Source organism: Arachis hypogaea, chromosome 9, assembly GCF_003086295.3.
Source record: "Arachis hypogaea cultivar Tifrunner chromosome 9, arahy.Tifrunner.gnm2.J5K5, whole genome shotgun sequence".
NCBI lineage: Eukaryota > Viridiplantae > Streptophyta > Magnoliopsida > Fabales > Fabaceae > Arachis > Arachis hypogaea.
Window position 1 is genome coordinate 30,874,156 of NC_092044.1, and position 21,826 is coordinate 30,895,981.

Sequence of the window (21,826 nt, forward strand, 5' to 3'; positions counted from 1 at the left end):
CCGCTAATTTGTAAACACGTAGCTCAACTTCTTTTTCAGTATTTGTTCCGTTTGCCCCACCGTATCGTAAACACCTAAACCATGCAACCCTTCTTCTATTTAGACACATTTTCTAATCAAGGCAATTTGGCAATTAATTATTTATCTACTCACATTAATAAAAATACTCTCTATACTTTCTCATTTTACATATAAAAGTGCACCCATATAGGAAAAAAGAGTTATTATCATGTAAGAGTTAAATGTTACAGTTTAATTAAATTTTTATCTAATATTTGATAATTAAAAGAATACAAATTAAAATTGTCAAATATGAAGATATCATTGTATATATGTAAAATGCATAATATAATGTAGCATCTGAATGCCAAAAGGTTTTATACTCCACATATTATATACTGCTACTGCTAGCTGCTGATAATAAAAAATTGCTACATATACAAATAAAAACTTAATTATTATGTATTTATATATAAATATAGATTATTTAAATTATTTTAATATATATTTTATATTAATAATTCATTTAATAATTGATTTTTAATATCCACTAGCAATGGCGGATCCACGGGGGACCTAAGGTGGCCATGGTCCCCCCCAAATTTTTTTAAAAAAAATAGTAAATAGTAATAATTAATAATATTAAATTTTTTTATATATAATATTAAAAAAAATATAACTTACAAAATTTTATAAATTAAAAAAACTAAAAACTGCATTATGTATTAGATATTTGAATTATTGTTGCTCTTGTTAACAAATAGCCCATTCTAATAATTAATAAAAATGGTTCTATTATACTAGCCCAAGTCCATACTATTAATTAAAGTAACCCTAGTACATTTTTCAAATATTTGTTTCAAACTATCATAGGCATAGCGCCACTTTTCTCTCTCTTTTAGTGATTCCCAAACTTTTGGTCTTCTACTCTTCTCATTCTAATTTTCTTTCCATACCAAAACAAGACATATGAAGAAAAACCATTGAAGAGAAGTGAACAACAAAATATTAACCATTGAATGCACAACAAAGATTCAAAGAGGTATATTTCAATTTTTTTTAAGTTAATGACAATGTCAAGTATTATTTACATTATTTATTTAAAATAATTAATTTATTTTTTTTATAATGGACAGTGTTCAAAGATTGAAGTGAGGACAAAACTCAATAGAATTATTTTTGTGAGACTTGGAACAAAAAATAATCAGGTAAATCAATAACTTTATTTTTGGTTATTATATATTTGTGTTTCTAAAATTATTTGTTATTGCTCAATAGGTTTAATATTTTTTTTTAAGAAAATAATATATATGCAATTATTTTTGTTTTTTTTGTTAGATAGTTCAAGTTAAGTTAAAAATGTCAAAGATGAAAACAATTCACTCATTTTTCAAGAGAAAAGAGAGAATATATGACGAACAAAATTCAGCTTCAGATTCTTTGAGTAATGTTCAAAATATTATTGAACAACCTGTGACACAACTTGTTGAGCAAGATATTCAACCCCCTGCTTCCAAAATAGCAAGGACTGAAATAGATCAAGTTAATATTGATACATTGATGCGTGATCCCGGAAAGCGTCCGCAAATTTGGAATTATCCTATCAATCAACAAGATGAAATCCGTAGAGCATACATAAAGTTTGGACCATATCAATTTATTATGGATGAGTACCCTCTTTCTGGTCTAGAAAGTCATCCTCGTCGTTTCAAAGCTCATTGGTTTAAGAGTTTTTCTTGGCTAGAATATTCGCCAGAAGTGGATGCTGCATTTTGTCTTCCATGCTATTTATTTTCTAGAAAATCAAGTCCATTCACATCAGGAGGATTTCGCAATTGGAAAAAAGTGAATAATGGAAAGGATTGTGCATTTTTATCTCATGTGGGTAAATCTCTTAATTCTCCTCATAATATTGCTGTTAAGTCTTGTAAAGATTTGCTTAATCAATTATGTCACATTGACAAAGTATTGGCTAAGCAAAGCTCACAACAAGTTTTAAGCAATAGATTGCGTCTTAAAGCCTCTATTGATACTGTCAAATGGTTAACGTTTCAAGCTTGTGCTTTTAGGGGACATGACGAGAGTCATGAGTCTCAGAATCGAGGAAATTTTCTTGAAATGTTAAAATTATTAGCTTCTTACAATAAAGAAGTGGATGCAGTTGTTTTGGATAATGCTCCTCAAAATGCAATATACACATCACCTTCTATTCAAAAGGAAATTCTACATGTTTTTGCTAGAAAGGTGCAAAATGAAATTCGCAATGAGATTGGTAATGCAAAGTTTTGTTTGATTGTTGATGAAGCTAGAGATGAATCTAGAAGAGAACAAATGGCACTTGTTGTTAGATTTGTTGATAAGCATGGATTTGTCAAAGAAAGGCTAATAGATGTTGTTCATGTCAAAGATACTACTTCTGCTACTCTAAAACAAGAGATTTGTTCTGCATTATCTCATCACAATCTCAACATTCAAAATGTTCGAGGTCAAGGGTATGACGGAGCTAGTAATATGCGTGGAGAGTGGAAAGGGTTACAAGCTTTAATTATTCAAGAATGTCCTTATGCATATTATGTTCATTGCTTTGCTCATCAATTACAGCTAGCTCTTGTTGCTGCGGCTAAAGAAGTTGTTGATGTTCATGCTTTTTTCCAAAGTTTGAGTAATATTATCAATGTTGTGTGCTCTTCTTGCAAACGCAATGATGAATTACGATCTGCTTATGCAACTGAAATTTCCCATTTAGTTGCAACTAATCAAATTGAAACAGGAAGAGGAGCAAATCAAATTGGCACATTAAAAAGATCAAGAGATACCAGGTGGAGCTCTCACTTCAACTCAATTTGTAGCCTTTTACGTATGTTTGGAGCAACAACTTCAGTTCTGGAAGATTTGGCTACTAATGGATCTACATATTCTCAACGTGGTGATACTACTTATGCTCTTAAATCTTTATTATCATTTGATTTTGTTTTCATTTTGCATATGATGAAAGAAATCATGGGAATCACTGATAAACTTTGTCAAGCATTGCAACAAAAATCTCAAGACATTTTGAATGCTATGCATCTGGTTTCTAGTACAAAGTCATTGATTCAACAGTTAAGAGATAGTAGTTGGGGAGCACTTTTGGAGAAAGTTAGTTCTTTCTGCAATGATCATGCTATTCAGATACCTGATATGGGTGCTTCTTTTAGTGACATAATTCGGTCTCGTCGTAAAAAGGATGTTGTCACTGTTGAACACCACTATCGTGTTGACATTTTTACTAGCGTGATAGATTTTCAATTGAAAGAGCTAAATAGTAGATTTAGTGAGCAAGCAACCGAGCTCCTCATACTGAGTACATCTCTAGATCCTAAAGATGCTTTCAAGTTATTCAGTGTTTGCAACATATGCAATCTTGTAAAGAATTTCTATTCTTTAGATTTTTCTGAGCAAGAAAAGATTCAATTGGATTATGAGTTACAACATTATGAACTTGATGTGGTTAAAGCTCCAGATTTTCAGAATTTGTCTACTCTTGCTGAATTGTGTCAAAAATTGACAGAGACAGGAAAATCAAATATATATCCTTTAATTGATAGATTAATTCGTCTTGTTTTGACTCTTCCTGTGACAACAGCAACAACTGAACGGGCATTTTCAGCTATGAAGATTATTAAAACAAGGCTTCGAAACAAGATGGAAGATGAATTTTTAGCAGATTGTATGATTGTATATATTGAAAAGGAAATTGCTTCAAAATTCACTTCAGAGATGATAATTGATGATTTTAGTTCCATGAAGCATCGTCGAACAAGTTTAAAAATATCAAAATCTTAAAGTATGTAGTTGAACATTGACTTTTATATAATATAATTACTTTTTTGATATATATGTTACAAATCATATTTTGTTAATTTTTTATTATATTTTATATTTAATTGCCCCCTCTTATAAAATTTCTTGTTTCGCCACTGTCCACTAGCATGATTGTAATATAATATTATAAAACTAAAGTAGAAGAAAAAAGCGAGGTTATTAGCACTATCACTTTCTATATGCTCAACACAAGCAATACTGCTTTTTCCGAACTCCAATTACATACTCCACTTTTCTTTCTTTCCTTTTAAAAAGCATTTTAAAGCTTCATCTATATATAAAATCTCCGGTAACAAAAATTAAATTTACCCAAATGCCCATACAAGCTGTATGTGAAAAGTCCGAAAAGCCCTTCAATGTACAATCATTGATTCATTGTGCCCAACATCACGCCGCGGTCTCACACAGAATGATCATTTCACATAACCGAACACGCATTGGGATTCTCTTCGCTAAAGAACTCGAATGAGTCAGAAGAAGGCTGAGAAGGCATATTATTATAAGAGGGCGTATACGATTCCGATTCGTAAGTATACGGTGGTGGATACGGTGGATGCTGATGAACAACGTGTGCGTACGAATACGGTTGCGGAGGCGCATAATACGATGCACTACCGTATCTGCTGGAGCTCGGATACGCTGTGTGATAACTCACCGTATAAACAGGAGGATTAGGAGGAGGAGGAGCATAGTAATGCGGTGGATATTGATGGTACGAACGATGACGTGGTGGACTCTCATTGGCTGGACCTGCAACCTGAGGAGGAACAGGTTCTGGACCATGACCATGACCATGACAATGGCCTTGACCATGTGGCTGGCTACCGGAACCGCTGGTGACAGGTGCTTCGCCAGTGGCACTAACATTACTAGAACCTTCATTTTCGTTGTTGTTGATATTATTCCCTTTGCTTTTCTTTTTCTTCTTTTTAGCACCGCCACTTTTCTCTATCCCTGACGCTTCGCCTTCGTCGGAAACTTGAACCGCCACGCTCACCTTTTTCTCTGTCACTGGTGGTGGCGGGTTACCGGCTGGTAACACCACCGTTTGCTTTACCTCGTGCTTTGGCTCCTGGATCTGCACACCGGCTTTGCCGCTTGCACATCCTTCGTTAACGTTCTTCTTCTTCGCAGCGTTGTAGTTATTATCTTCGACCCTGTTCTTAGTAGGCGCATCTTGAACGACGACTTTAACAACGGTTTCCTTGTCGTTTTTCTCGCTTTGGTGTTTGTTGCTGCTTTCTCCGCTGGTTTCTGCGACGTCGTCGTTTTGGTTCTCTTTGTTTTCTGGTGGCTTTACCTTCTTTTTCTTCTTCTTATTGGAATCTGATGGCGGTGGCGGTGGTGGTTGTGGCCATAACTCGGCGTGTTTTCCTGTCTTGTTGATCAGTTTCATAATCAAGATGTCACTGTCTACGTTTCCCGTTACCACCACCTTTTGTTGCCTCAAATCAACGTCTATGGTGTCAACACCTGAATTTTAGATCAGAAGATGAGTATGTAAATAACTATGATAGTTAAATAATTGAAATGAGAATAGAAGTTAGAATATAGAGTATATGATGCAAATTAACATGCAAGGAGAACAATGGAAGATCGTAATAATTACCGTGTATACTCTGTAGAATTTTCTTCACCTTCTTTTTGCAGCCTTCGCAGTGAATGGATACTTTCAACACACAAGTCTGGGTTAAAAGCACAACGAACAAGCTCAGAATCCATTCTTGGAGACCAAATAATTAAGTGTTTGATAAAACATCAATAATGAATAAACTGAGGAACAATGATTTTTTACCTTAGTCATGGGAGATGCTGCCTCTTCTCCAACTTCTTTAGCTTCTGCCACTCTTGTATCTGGTGCCGCCATCCCTTATACTTAGAAGAAGAAGGAGAAGAATGTTCCAGACTCCAGAGCAAAAGACGAAGGTGGAAGAGGTACTTTGAAACTGATGGCAGTGCATAAAAAGCTTTACTAACAACTAAGGCTTGAAGAGAGTTGCAAATTAAATAATTTATATAATTTAAAGACGCCGAATGAAAAAGCACGGCTTTCATAAAAAGAAAAAGAAGGACATTGTGAAAAAGGAAAAGAAGAAAAAAGAAGTAGAATACTGTGTGGGGCTTGAGCGGCATGGTCTCATAATAGTGGCAATAGTCATTAAATACTTAAAAGAAAAATGTTATCTCACCCATACTTTCTCTTTATTTTTATCTTATATTTAAATTAATATTAACTAATTTTTATTATAAAATAATTTTTTAATTTTTTAATAAAAAATAAACTTTATAATTTATTTTAAAAGAAAAAATAATTTTAAAAAGACTTGACTAATATTAACTAAAAAAATTACATCCTAGTAGAACTCTTTTGAAATGCTTTTAGGTCAAATTTCTAAAATATTACATTCTAAGAGTAAGAAGCATAAATAATTAAACATATATTTTTAAAATTTATTCCCATTTTCAAATTGCAAATTATTATTATTATTATATATATATATAATAATCATTTTATTTAATTTAAAATTAATCATTTATAATTTAATATAAAACTAATTGATTTAACCACATGTTTTATAATTCATTTTAAAAATAAACTTATTTTACTGTATTATACATTACTAATTTTATATTTAAAAAATCCTAAATATATATACTCATATTTATTATAGTAACATATTTTTTGCAGATTCAGTTAGAACCATATTTTTATGTAACATATTTTGTTTTGCGTTTCTGTCCCATTTGTTTATTAAAAAAATAAAAATAAAATAAAGACTGACTATATAATAATAAGTTCTTAACTCATGAAAATAATTAGAATGAAAGAAATAATAAAGATTTCAATAAATGGTAACATATATTATTCACAAGATTTTAAATTTAAATAGGATCAGTATTCATCATAAAAAATAAAGAAGCATAAAATAAATTAGACACACACACACACACACACCCACACACACGCACACACACGCACGCGCGCGCGCGCGCGCACACACACACACACACACACACACACACAAACACACACACACACACACACACACACACACACACACAAAAGCCTTTTTGTTTTACAAGTTAATACAAATTGACCCAAATCCAATAAAAAAAATCTTTACATTAATATGTGTGTAAATATGTGCTCACTCAACTGTTTCAATAACACGCTCAGATTATGAAAGACGCGTCTTCTTCTTCTTCTTCGATCAAAATTCCGACCCTGAAAATTCAAGCGATACTCAAAATCTCTAAAAAATTATCAAAATCGCTGCGAAAACACAAGGAGTTCTACAAGAAAACTTCAAAATCTCCATAAAAAATACAAAAACAGAAGACGAAAGATTATTCAAGGTACTGATTCACTAATTGTCTGGTTTTTTCACTTTTCTCTTTCTTATTTCGAATGCGAAACACTAGATAGTCGTATTTCTATTTATTAAGTAGATTCATTATGTATTCTTGGTTTAAAATACATATTATTATTCTCATCATATTGTTCAATCAGTGATAACTGTTTTACGTACTGTTTCGCGTATAGTTTAACGTATATTTTCATGTGTTTTTGTGCATGTTTGGAACTGAGTTGTATAAATAGAAACTTTCGTTGTATTTCAAGTAAATTCAACTGTAACTGGTGCTGTCGTTCTTAAATATTGTTCTTGTGCTTCTGGTATTTTTATGCATGTTTGGTTGATTTCAATATCATTTTGAACTCATACTATGTCATGTAATCTAAAAAATAATAAAGGTGTATATGGCTGGTATTTCTGTGTATATCAAGTGAATTCGACTGTAACTGGTGCTGTTGTCCTATCCTTTGTGTAACCAGAAATAGAATATTGTCCTTGTGCTTCTGGTGTCATTTTATTTATGTTTAGTTGAGTTTGAATATCATTTTGAACTCATATTATGTCATGCAATCTAAAAATTACTAGAGGTGTATATGGCTGGTATTTTGGTGTATAGCAAGCGAATTCGACTGTAACTAGTGATGTTGTTATCTATTAACCTTATTTTTTATTCCTTACAGTAAAAATGGCAAGCAAGAATCCTGCTGCACCAAAATATAATATAACCTCATATATCTTAGACCAACTCAATTTTTCTTGTATAAATATAATTTATTTAAATTATTCTCGTTTTGTTTGTTTACAGAAAACTCATTATTTGAGATGCTCGATAAGACTCCTGAATGAAAAGTTTCAAAACATGAGCAATGAAAAGAAGGTCATCATCCAGGAATTGGAATTTGATGGTTTGATGCACTTCCCTCCAATGAATGTGCCGCATATGCTCTTGAAGGAGTTGCAATATTCTTATGATTTGGTAACAAACACATTGGACACCTGGTACGGTGTGTTGACCATCAACCAGGAAAATATTGGAGTTGCCCTCGGCTTGAATTCATATGGTAACTGATTACATTAACTGTTATAATAGAGGTGTATATGATTAGTATTTTGGTGTATTTCAAGTGAATTAGAATGTAATTGGTGATATTATTTTGCTGCTTTTGTAGGGTCGCTCTTTCCAAGAAAAGTTAACTTAAAAGAGTTTACTGAGGAGGACAAGGAAGTTTATAGAAGCTTTCAATGCAAAACATTAAAGCAATTGACAGACTTGATGATGGAGATCGGTGTTGACCGTGACAAAGATTGGCTTACGTTCAAGAGGGCGTGCATCCTCTACATTCAAATGTCATTCTTGTTGTCGACAACAATAAACAAGATTTCTCCCGTCCACATGCCTCCGATTTTTCGTGTGGACACCATACGCGAGTGGAATTGGAGTGGCCATATCCTCGACTTCCTCATCAAGGGCATAAGTGAGCATGTCTTGTGTAACACCCTAATTAGCCTAAGCTTTACCTCGATTCATAAAGCAAAGGTTAAGCAGAGATTACGACAGTTCTTAGCTTATACATATAATATATACATAGAAGGAATAATATAATCTAGAAGCCTGATGAAGGATATAGCTCAAAAATAAGATTTTAAAGCGCAAAATGAACTACGTAGCGTCTAACTTAAAGCTCAAGAAATAGATGTGATATAAACGAAGATAATAGTATAATATCATAAGAGGCTAGTCACGACTCGCGGAGTTTAAACCGGCTAGACAGATACAGACTATATCTAAAACTAGATAGAAAAAACAGCTTATACAAATTTTGTTCTCTCAAACACAAGCCTCTAGGCGTAATAAAATACAAAAGTGAGAGACATATCAAAATACATCAAAGCCTCCAAAGAAATGTCCGGATCCTCTGCTTATGTCACCAACCAGACAACTCACCTAGGTGGGTTGCGACCTGCAGCTGAAAAACACAACAGAAATATGGTATGAGAACCAGAGGTTCTCAGTATGGTAACGTTCTCAGTGATGTAGGATATAAGACCCCGGGACACCAAAGGCAATCCTAGACTCTATATCCCTCACAAGAATTCAAACTTAAAGCATTCTAAACCAAAAAAGCATAATATGAAATTCCTTAATACAACTTAAGTTGTAGTACCATAACGGGGTAATCTATCTTAGTGGATTTCTACTCTAATCAAACACCGCTGTCCCACAGCCTTCTCCAACTGATCCACCATGCGATCCCATCGCCACCGTCTTCCGAACCTCCTCAGCTCCAGCAAAGCATAAGTATTATAATACAAGTAAAATACAAGTAGAGGCATATACAACAGTTAATATAAATAGCAATTAAACATGTTTAACATATAGGGAGAAACAATATCAAGTCGGCAAATATACAAACAGGTAGAAAATGCATATGATGAATGCCTGCCCTACTGGCTGTGATATCACATTGTCGGTTCAACTGCCAACCCGACATATCTCCATGGAGATGTTGCCCTTCGGATTCATGGTGTGGGAACACCCGAGATATAGTGCTCGGATCACTATCCAGGGTTTTGCACTTGTACGCTCTGATGATCCGAAGGAATGCGAGCGGGATCTATTGCCACCGATCTCACATCTAAGCATAAGTAGGACGAACCACCGCTCTTACGCCGCCGCCGCTACCTCGACAGGCGGGATTAACCACCGTCCCTACCGGGCGCTTAGCGTCTCATAATATCAATGAAAAAGTGGTACAGTGGTTTTCAAAACATTTTTAGTACAAGATGAATCCATCACTTCATTCAGAGTCTTAGCCTCTTTTCAACCACTGTTCATTCATATTTTAGTTCCTTGATTTCGCATCTCAGTCATCAACCTTTCATCACACGTCATCAAGCCTTCCTTAAAACAACAAAAACCTAGTACTCTATTTGCTAACTTTTACCAAATAATAGTGTCTAAACCCTTAAACCATTTTCCATGTTTGAACGCCCAAAAATATACCCAAAAGTCTTGAAAAGGTGTTATAGAAGCTTACAACCTCGTCCGGAAGGTGAAATAGTTGACAACAAAGCAAAATTTGAGAAACATGGCGTGTGCGTCCACATAGGGGTGTGTGTGTGCACACCCAGGAAATTTTTAAGGGTGTGTGTACTCACAGGTGTCAAAACATACAAAGGTCTGTCCACTCACACAACCTGTGCCAGCGCCCCCAACAGACTGACCTTCCCAACATGTGCGTATACACATGTTGCAATTTCCCTTGGTGTGTCCGCGCACAAGCTGTACCAGCGTTGCAAGCAGAGTACATGCCTTTGCGTGTACAGACGCACAGGATACAATTTTCATAGAGTGTGCGTGCACACATACCAGAAAACTCAGAATTCTGTAACTTTGCAAAATTTCCAATTTTCAACACCAATTTTTGAATGATCATAACTTCTTCTACAAAATTTCAAATTTCACAAACTTTATACCGATTTAAAGGGTTTTCAAAGAACTTTAATTCTAAACAAGTTTCACCCAATTTTAAAAACCGAGGCAAAAAATTATGATCAGACAAAGTTTACCAAAAATTAACTTTTACCCAAAATCACCATTTCCTCAATTTCTTTGTAAAACCCAACCAAAACCAAACCAACCCAGTCCCAACTCCTCCTTTCATCAAGATCAACCCTCTATGTCATACTATACCAAAATTTCCACATTTTTCCTTCACCTTTATTCATCCACAACATCAACATCAATATATCTCATATATCAAACTTTATTAACAAATTCCAACTACATTACCAATTAATCACCACCAACATCACATTTATCAACATAATTTATTACTCCACTTCATAATTCAATAATCCTCATCAAATCACTTTTAATCATCAATATCAAACTTAAAAATCATCATTTCATAAAGCATCATCATACAATTACATCCAACAACTCATCAATCATTCAAATCCAATCCTATCTTATGGGTTACTAGTCTAAGTGTCCATGAATATTATATACTACACACACGCATAAACTGAGAAATGAAATCCTAATTTCATATTTTGTCCCAAAAGCAAACTATAACCTTAAATTACAAACAAAATCCTAACCCTAATCTTTTTACCCCAACGCTATCCTTTTTCCAAATTAAACAAAACACACACACATACACTGAGAAATGAAAGAAAGAAAAGAGAAAACGAAGAACAGAGAGGGAGAAAAAAGGAGAAAAGGGGGAAGGAAAAATAAAGAGAGGGATCTGACAAAGCAAAGAAGGAGGTGGAGGAGCTGCTGCCTCGTCGCTGCTCGCCACGCCATCATGTTGCTGTCCAGCCACGTCGAAGAAAGAGAGGCGATGCTGTCGTGAACCCACGTCGCTGTCACCGTCGAATGGGCTAGCTGAAAGAGAGTGAAAATATTATTCATAGGACTGATATTTTTAAACTATTAGTGAAAATATGTATATTAAATTTAATTTTAAATTTTTAATTATTTTTATTTTTTATTTACATAGGACTGGGTCAACCAGTTCAACCAGTTACCTACCAATTGAACCAGTAACCTAGTAACCCAGTAGCCTGATCAGTTCGATCACCAGTTCGGTTCTGACAACTATGATTTTGACTGAAACATGTTACATTCGCATTGAACATAGTGAGAGACAAAGTTAAACACAATGTTGTCTATGTAGACAACCTTATCAAAGAGACTAGCCTTTGCATGCTTATCCTCCAACACTTTTTATTCTTCATCTCCCAAAATTTTTGTCTTAATAAAAGAATTGAATCAAATTATTTTTACTATAGTTATTGAAATCAAACCGGACCAACTGCTTTGACTAGAAAACTGATGAGTTGGACCTTAAATTGGTTCGATCCAATATTCTGAGTGTTTAAGAAAGAAAACGATCAAAACCAGACAGAACCGAACAAAATCGGTCAAAAATAGTACAAACCAGTCAAAACCACAAATCAACAATTAACAAAAAAAATCTTCCTTAGATTCAAAATTGGGTCCTTTGCATATGCAGCAGCCAAGCTGCTGCTAGACCAAATTACTTTTCATTACATGTGCCCTTTTTTTTAAATATATAACATGTACCAATTAAACTATATTTAAAAATTTATATTTATTAATTATAATTTAAACAGTTCATCCGTAATTTACCAGTTGAACCAATAAACTATTAACCTGACCGGTTCGATCACCGGTCGATTCTTACAATTATGATTTTTACTGTGTAAAAACCTACCATAAAAGACATGCATGTTTTTACTCTTTTAGTGCTTTTTATACCTACCCAAAAATCATTCTAGAAAAAATTGGGGAGCCATAACTACCGTCTATTGATTAATTTAAAGATCTACAAATATATTCATATCAACAAAGATTAATATTTTTGTTTTAAAAAAGTCAAAAGAAACAACTTAACGTGCAGTCAACTTGAACAATATTTCAAAAATTCAGATTTTGAAATTCTAAAAATTAGGATTAGGGTCGAAACATGCGCCACCCAACATCAACCCTTAAGCTGACCTCCCACTCTAATCACTCTCTCCCTCTACCTCGAAGCCACAACCTCCATCGACAATTCCTATGACTCGTCGCAGTGCCCTTGCCACCGCTTCATCACACACGACTGTGTGGTCCTTCCTCCCAGGCGTTGTCCACTCGCCACTTCGTCGTCCTTCCCCCATTCCCGCATAAACGATGCGCCAGCAATCACCCACATTACGCTCTCTCTCCTCCGTCACATCATCCGCGTAGCACCCTCCTTCCTCCGCCATAGCAGTGCCCTCTTTTTATGAAAGACGTCCCGCGATCACCTGCGCAGTGCCTTCTGTCCTCCGTCACAGCAACGCCCCCTCTTTCGCCACAGGAGCCGTGCAGCGCCCTCCCTTGGTCTGCCATATGGTTGCGCTATTTCCTCCGCCACAACAGTGCCCTCCCTTGGTCCGCCGCAGTAGTGTCCTTCCTCCTCCGTTGATCACCCACGCAACGCATTTCCTTGGGAAACACAACATCCTTTGAGCGTAAATGGATTCATCAAGTGTTGAAGGTGAATCGAATGTAACTGGCATCTCCGAGAATTTTTAGTTGGATTGAAGAAAGTGTTGAAGTTATGGATCTTATGCATCGTCAACATGATGATAATGTATTTTTTCAATTTTTAAAATATTGGTTACTTTTTCATATATGTTTTTGCTATATGTGTTTCTTGGATTTTGGATGTTTGTTTGAGTCATGTATTTTGGATTTATGTAGCAATCATGTTACAAAAAATACATATTAGACCCGCTATTCGATGTACATGGCGACGACATTTGATCCCCCATGCAATAATCTCTCGTTGGCGCATTCGAATATGAATTCAATGTGACGTAAAATTTGTAGCCGAGGATATGAATTCATAGTTTAGACTTTAGTTGCATTAGTTCTCTTTGTTTTTAATCTGTCTTTAGTTCTGTTTTTGAGCAATTCATTCTATATCATTTTTTAGACAAATAGGTCTTTCTTTAGATCCATTAATCACACTATTATCTTATTTTTAATTAGAACATAGTGTATTCCCTGCTTAATATGTTGGAATTCTATTATATACCATTTGAAAAAAAAAAAAAACTATTTCTTCTGATAAGCATAACTTTTGGAATTTGTTCTTTTGGAAAAACCAATTCAGTAACCAGAAAATAATCATTATTTTGTAGAAACTTAAATTCATTATTTTGAATTTTTCTATGACTTCTATATATAATATAACATATAAGGACAAAACTCATTTGGAATTATTTGTTTTGGATGATTTTTTGTAGTTTTGGATGTTCTTTTTATATGTACTAGTGAATGTTCTTTATAACTGGAGTTTTCTATTTTGAAGGGAGCAATTAATATTGAAAAAGTCAACATTACACAATATATTTTGACTGCTCAATCCTTTAATGCAAATAGTGAAGTAGATGAATCACAATAATTTAGTGGATTCATATATTTGATAAATTCTTTGAAAATTCTTAGTTTAATGTAATTTGGGCATATACATGTTATTTTTTCATATAACACTTTTAAAGTATATAACATGTTATTCTCATGATTGTTAGTCTTTCAGATTCTTTATGAACTATAAAAACATCTAAGAATACAAAAAAAATTCGAAACTCCATAAAAAGAAACACAAAAAAAATTTAGTTGGATATATGGTGTTCTTTTTATTGGTAGCATCATAACATGTATGACCTATTTGTCCTTTAATGATAAATGAAATTTCATATACTAAAATCCAAAATAAAAATCTAACAGATCTTCAACAGTAAAAATCACTTAATCCTAAACCCAATTGTACATCATGAAAAATTTTGAGAATTCGAACTAAATGCATCATCCTTCAACTGTACATCATAAGCACAAACAACAACTCATAAGAAACTCATCCAAAAGCTATTTTGGGATGCCTCTTTCCTCTTGTTGTGTGCTTTTTCCTTTGCAAACGTACAATAACAAAGAAACATCCAAAATCTTTAACAAGAAACATCCAAAACACACACAAAAAAGAAACATCCGAAACTTAAGAAATAAAACATTCAAAATATAAAATATATAAAACTTTAAAAAAAATTCCAAAACAAAAAATATCTAAATATTATTAAAGAAACATCCCAAACAAAAGAAAAAGACACATCCAAAACCAAAACCAAAACAAAACATCCACAACTTACGAAAGCTAGATTACATCATGGGATGGTGCATTTCAGTATTCAACATAGCCATTTCTTTTATGAAAAATTTTAGCAAGCATTCAAAAGTCTCAGCATAATTATAGAAAGAAACATCTAATGACTACAGAAGAAATATCCAAAATTTAACAAAAGAAACATTTGAAATCATATATAATGATCTAATCAAAGAAATATCTGAAACCTAAAAGAAAAATACTAGTAACTCAAAAAGAAGAATCTTGAAGCCTATAAAAAAACATTCAATAACCCAAAAAAACATCTAAATCCCTATAAAGAAAACATCCAATAATTCAAAAAGAAACATCTGAAATCCTATAAAAAATCTCCAGTAACTCAAAAAGAAACATACCAATTAATACAAAAGAAAAACCAAATTGCCATGGAAGAAAACGTCTTAATATTTCAGAAAAAATCCTTTTAATTATTGAAACAAACATCTAATTTCAAAGAATTCATGATAACAATTCAAATTAATGCCTTTCTCTCCAAACACAAAATCTCAGAAAAAAAGAAAGGAGAAACGACAGCCTTGTTGGATTTGAATACAGCAGTGATCAACGAAGTTGCGCTCACCAAAAGGAGGGTGCTGCTGTAGTCGGTGGCGCTGCAAACCACGAGGAAGGAGGGTGCTGCAGTGATTAGTGGTGATGCGAATCGCGAGGTGGGAGGGCATTAAGGTTGTCGCCAGGCTGCGAATTCCAAGGGTCTCTTCAACGACATCATTGGAGAATGCGGCAGCGGCACCGATGTGCTGTGGTGCGGAGGCTAATGGCGCAGGAGAGGACGTGGAAGAGAAGGGGAGTGCGGCGACTATGGGGTTTTTTTTATTTCGGTGTGTATTAGTCAAAGGTGAAATTAGGGTTAGATTTGAATAAATGGAGTGAAATATTTTTTTCTTTAGTGGGCCTTAGGATGCAACTCAAATGAGAGTTGTCTTCAGTTGGTTGCACACCTAATTGATTACCTAGCGAAGTTATTTTCTCTCACTTTTAGATGTTTATTATAATATATTTTTGAATGTTTATTTTCCAATAAGTTTCAAACATTCATGTTTACTCTTACTTTTAGATGTTCATTCGTTTGTTTTTTTCAATAATATCAGAGACTAGGCATTCCTTACATGCTTAACACATCTTCAATAATAACTAAACTTATAAGTGTGCATAATATTATAAAAATATGTATGCATTGATAAGAAAAGTACCAGTAAGACATTTGTTGCTATCTTCACACTCTTAGCATCCATAAGGCTCTATTTGGTTTCTGTCAATGTCTATCAGAGACAAGAACACAGTAACATGTGTTCACTATTTGTTTCTTGAGATATAAAATTAACAAGGACGCATTTACACACAAATAGAAGTTACATATTTTTTGTATTCATCCAAAATTATGAGACACAGAAAGAAAATGATGGACACGGATCTTATATTTTTGTTACTATATTATCGTTATTAATCTTTTTAAATTTCAAATACTATTCTTCTCTCTTACAAATCCTTCCTTTCTCTTCTGAAATTAACCAGAACTCATCAACTTCAAATCATTGAAAAATTAAGCAAAAGTTATAAACTTAATTATCAATTTCAAGTATACATAACTAATTAATCAAACAATTGATGAGAAGATACAAAAAATGAAGAAGTGGAAGCAACCACAGACAGGAAAAGAGGAGGAGAGAAAGATTGAGATATGAAAACAATTATGGAAGATGAAATTGATGAAAATGAAGCCGGAGAAGATGACAATGAGAGCACAAAGATGGAGTTTGGTGATGAAGAAGATCGACAATGAAGAGGAGGCAATAATGACGTCTCTCTCACCTAAAGACTTCCATACAAATGAAAACATTCTTCCTATCTCAACAACTAAACATGGATTCCTTCCATAGAATATGCATAATTTGGGAAGAAAGCTTGAAATTGGAAACAATGAGAATGAGATCATTGACATTCAGAATAGAAAAGAAAAGCAAGGCACAATGATTTTACATATAGATCACTTATTACATATCAACTCATCGTAATAGAAAAAAAGAAAATGAGAAATGCTCTATCCTCGACAAGTTGAGAAAAAGAGAATGGGAATGGGGACGCACTATAAGAAACATCATTAAAATCGACGGCCAAATCAACGACTAAGCTGCCGATAATATTAAAAATTGATGGCAAAATCGACGGCGGAAGTGGTCACTATTAAGCTTGTCAATTTTTCAAAAGTCTAATCAAATTGATGGCTTACCAAGATGTCGATAATAATCTAATAAAATTGAAAGTCCTTCCATCTATAATATAAGTTTGGGAATTTCGCCTGCTTAATAAAATCGACAACTCTGCCATCGATATTATTATATAAAATCGACAACAGTTTTGTCGATATTTGATTCAATAAAATCGACAGCATTGCCGTCGATATTATTACATAAAATCGACAATATTTTTGTCGATATTTGATTCAATAAAATCGACAAAAGGGCCGTCGATTTAATTATTTAGATACCGACAAATTCTTTGTCTGTATTTTGTTTTTTTTTTGTCTATTTTAAATTTAAAAAGCGACAATGCTGCCATCGATTTTAATATCTATATTTTTTAATTATTTTTTCTATTTGAAAAATAGTTGACAATTAATATAAATAAACCTTTAAATATAGAAATAAAATTTATACAAAATATTAGATAAATAAACTTCTAAATATTAAAATAAAATTTATACTGAATATTAGATCATGAGTTTACAAATTTATCAAAATAATAAATAATTCTCTAACATAAAGATTCAAGACAAGATAAATAACTAAACTTAGACTTATATTCAGTTAAATTACAATCTACTAATAATACAAAATATTCAACGCAAAGGTTTATAGCCTCTAAATACTTGTTCAAGCCAACAATGACTTGGCTCTTCCTAAGCAAGGAAAAAGCTCTTGTGAACAATCATCAACTAAATTTACCTAACAAAAATAACACAACATTTTTCTTGATCATTTTTTGCAACTAATATGATGTCTACCTTGGCTTGTAATATACAACAAAAAGAGTCTGAGTTACAACAGCATGAGATGCAGTTGCAAGTACTCCAAGATGCATGCTCTGACTGGAAATCATAGATGAAGGCATGCTGCTTGGCTGAGAAGTATTATGCCTCAGTCCAACACATAACTCTCCGTTGTGTCCTCTGTACAAAAACCTATTTAGATTAAGCCTTGTATTTCAGAGGAGATAAATTTTCTAAATCATATGAAGAAAACATGAATTTTATACCTCAGAAACACAAAGGTGTCTCCGACGACTAATCTCTTCGAAGCTACAAAAGTACTCCATCCAGTTGTGATCAAGTGCCTGCATGGCTGACCTAGTTAGAGAAACATTAAGCCAATTATAAGCAAAGAACAAAAAATCATAGAACTCAAATGAGAATTCATTGTGAATCCTTAGGAAGAGCATGGAGCTTAGCCCTGCACATTGCAGATCCATATTTGACATAATCAAAGTCCTTCACAGTTATACTGTATTTTTCATTGATCTTTGTTGTGCCATATGCCTTAATGGTTTTACTTCCTACTTCACATGTCACTTCCACAACAGCTCCTGTGTCATAATTTAAAAGTTAACATGAATGAAATATACACAGAAATCAAATCATAATTCATACATAAAAAACAAGCAAATTGCATACTTGTAGTTTTAAATGTTATTTATTGGTCTTACTATAAAATTATTACTGACAATTAACCCTTCTAAAAATTGAGGTTATACCATTCTTGTAATATATATCCTACGGTTCATTATATTGCATTTGTTGATAATAAACAAAATCATTTTCAGACAAGAAAAATTGTGCAAAGTTATTGTTGACCTTGATAAAATAATAGAAACATAAGTTTTTTTTTTTAAACTGAATTTTAAAGAAGTATATAGAAAAGTCGTTTTGCTTCTCCAAAAAGTAATGAAAAAGCACATTGCATCAATTAAATAGTATGAAAAGTTAAACTATAACCCAATAAAATAAAAAGAAAGAATACTTTCATACTAGAAATAATATCTATAAACGGATAGAAAAGAAGTATTAAAGAAGTATATATGAATTGTAATATACTTTTGAGGTGTTTCTTGTTGAGATTTTTTAGGATATGTCCAGTCATAACATTTGTAGCAATAGACTTTACCTTTTGTATAGGTTTGTTATAATCTTTTGGGTTTACAAATTCATTAACCCTAAACTTCTTAGCTGCCAATAATAGTAAATGAGAAAATACCATCAATAAGTGAATATAATTTATAGATTTAGAAAATTTGCTCAACTTATTCTATGCTAAATCATCTACTACAATTTGTATGATTGGAAGCAATGGCCTTCCATTTCCTAATATGTTTTCTATATGTTTTAAGTGATGTAAGAAAAGTGTAATTAATAATAATAATAATAATAATAATAATAATAATAATAATAATAATAATGCGAAAAACACTTTGCCCAATCATGCATCGAGATGTCACCTTCACTGGAGAGAGAATCCCATTTTAGTAATTCTTCCGGGTGATCATCCTCAAAATTAGATACTATATTTGATGACGATGGTTGCACTCTTATTGCATTTTTGTAAAACCGTTTTTTCCTTAAAGCTTTTACCAAAAGATTCTTGCAAATGTTCGAAAGGACATTCAAGATATCTCAAATGTTGGTCATGAGAAAACAAAGGCATTACTAAAGTATTAGTGCAGGTTTTCATACCTACAATTTTTAGAAATAGCATCTCTAGCTCGCTCCTTGGAGATTCCCAATAAGGACAATAAGTTTGCAGCATCAGAAGGTCCTCTAAGAAGATTCACCGAAGGAGCAGAACTTGAAAAGATAACGTTTCTTCCCTGAATCCACTCCATCAAACACTACACGTTTAATCAGTGTGTTAGTTTACATGTGTTCTAATGTCAGTGTCAAAAAAGGTACCTAAAAGCAAACTACTAAGGTCAACCAATAGTTATCAGTTATCATACTACTCTACTTTCTCTTTCTCACTTAATACATAAACTAAAACTACATCGTAGAAACAAATTCAATCAAAAGCACAAAGACTCATCTAATGATGATAACTCATCATAAGTAAATAATCAAGTTGCGAAAATTCTCCAGTATACTTGGCCACTCACTCCGAGAATCATTCAGAAAAATAGACATTACCTTAGCATCGTAGATCCACTGATTCCTGTTTTTAGCATTAGTTAAAAGACAAGAGTAATCAACTTCAAAGCAAACCCCTCGTTGTGTAGAAATATTAACAAACCACGTATCAATTAATTGAACTCTATTAAAAGGATTTATTCATTACATTAATCCTTTTGCTCATTGAAGTAAAAAAAAAAAGATTGCAGAGCAAACCTCGGCATCAACTTTAACCATGTTCTCCATCATTTTAAACAGCATCCCCTTCGAAAAGTCAACCGTAATGATATCTACCTGCAATCACTTCAGCATTTAAAAGTTATCACTTCAACCATATACACACAATTGAATTCATATTTCATCGTTACGCTTCCGCTACAGAGATTTAGTTACATAAACAGTTATAACAAAGCTCTAAATCTCTAACTAACTAACTATAATATTAACTAACTCACCTCCGATTTCCGGCATGCCATATCGAATGTGGCCCGAGTGGAGGGCTTAATGGCAACGAGATCGTAGGTCTTGAAGATAGGGTTGTCGTAGCAGACGGCAACAACAGAGTGCAACAGCGGCATGAGCAAACGGAGTGACGGCGGCGCAACCGTAACGCCGGCAGCGGAGAATGAGGGTTGGTGAATTTGGGGTAAAATGAGGGTTGGTGAGGAAATTAACAATATTGTTTCTCAAATGCAGAAAAGAAAAGGATAAAATGAGGGTTGGTGATGAATTTGGGATAAAATTGTGTTTCTGAACTCGGAGGTGGGAGGTGGGAAGTGGGCGTGGGTTGATGTTTTTAGCAGTAAAAATCGACGGTATGGTTGTCAATTTTAATTTGAAAAAAAGCAACGTCTTTAGCGTCTATTTTATATATTAATCCACATCATTCATTTAATTTTAGAAAGCAATATTGACCGTTTAAATTTATCGACGGAAATTCTGTCGATATTTTAAATATAAAAATAGACATCATGTTTGTCGATTTTAAAATAAAAGTATTTCCGTCCCTGGCTCGCCAACATTACGACGATAGTTAAAAACGTTTAATGCATCATAAAAAAATCGACGACCAAGCCGTCGATTTTATTATTTTATTTTTAATTAGATTTTCTTCAAAATATCGATAGCAAGCCGTCGAAAATTATCGACGGGAGAAATAGCCGTCGATTTTATTATTTTATTTTTAATTAGGTTTTTTTCATAATATCGACAGCAAGCTGTCGAAAATTATCGACGGGAAAAATTCTTTTATATTTATTTTTGTTTTAAAAAAATGTTTATTTCTAAATTAAAACTAAGGATATATAAAATTGTCATTTTAAATAGTGTATTATTCATATTCTATATAACCAAACACAAATTTACTTACTACACTAATGTTATATCTATTATTTTCAAACATTATACACACATGTATTTTTATCTATGTTTCAAATATCTATTTCTTAATGTCTATATCTTAATCTATACATGAACCAAACCTAATATCATACCCAAAACATCTATAGTTTCATATATATGATATTCATAATTAATATATTTTAATAATTAATATTATCCAATTTCAAACTATATATTGTCTTATCGTATATTTTCAATTATCTCACGTATATTTCAATGGCCATGATTTTAAATTAATTTATTTTTTTAGTATTCATAAGTATGCTTATTTATTAATTTTAATATGATCAATTAATAATTATATTTAAATT

The 21,826-nt window shown here is 33.0% G+C and overlaps 3 protein-coding genes across 6 annotated transcripts; 1 reads left to right on the top strand and 2 right to left on the bottom strand.

Moving 5' to 3' along the window:
* The first annotated feature begins 1,560 nt into the window (after nucleotides 1–1,560).
* LOC112709061 (uncharacterized) lies at nucleotides 1,561–3,655 on the top strand. Its single transcript, XM_025760964.1, has 2 exons — nucleotides 1,561–3,405; nucleotides 3,626–3,655. Exons 1-2 carry the CDS (start codon nucleotides 1,561–1,563, stop codon nucleotides 3,653–3,655), a joined length of 1,875 nt encoding a protein of 624 aa, XP_025616749.1.
* Nucleotides 3,656–4,020: 365 nt separating this feature from the next.
* LOC112710808 (uncharacterized) lies at nucleotides 4,021–6,001 on the bottom strand. Its single transcript, XM_025763218.3, has 3 exons — nucleotides 5,660–6,001; nucleotides 5,474–5,549; nucleotides 4,021–5,337 (listed from the first exon to the last, which is right to left on the bottom strand). The coding sequence occupies exons 1-3, from the start codon at nucleotides 5,729–5,731 to the stop codon at nucleotides 4,283–4,285; spliced, it is 1,203 nt and encodes a 400-aa protein (XP_025619003.1). The 5' UTR covers nucleotides 5,732–6,001; the 3' UTR covers nucleotides 4,021–4,282.
* Nucleotides 6,002–17,730: 11,729 nt separating this feature from the next.
* LOC112712951 (protein GAMETOPHYTE DEFECTIVE 1-like) lies at nucleotides 17,731–20,913 on the bottom strand. 4 transcript variants are annotated; one of them, XR_011865116.1, is made up of 5 exons: nucleotides 20,570–20,870; nucleotides 20,331–20,417; nucleotides 19,686–19,840; nucleotides 18,215–18,541; nucleotides 17,731–18,128 (listed from the first exon to the last, which is right to left on the bottom strand). XR_011865116.1 is itself a non-coding variant. In XM_072201887.1 (5 exons), coding segments are annotated over exons 1-4 (354 nt in total). In that variant the 5' UTR covers nucleotides 20,693–20,913; the 3' UTR covers nucleotides 17,731–18,128; nucleotides 18,215–18,539. The 4 variants fall into 4 exon arrangements, 3 of the variants coding, with proteins under 3 accessions (XP_072057988.1, XP_025621576.1, XP_072057986.1); XM_072201887.1 differs by having other exon boundaries at nucleotides 19,690–19,840; nucleotides 20,331–20,408; nucleotides 20,570–20,913; XM_025765791.2 differs by having other exon boundaries at nucleotides 20,331–20,408; nucleotides 20,570–20,913.
* Between the last annotated feature and the right edge of the window lie 913 nt (nucleotides 20,914–21,826).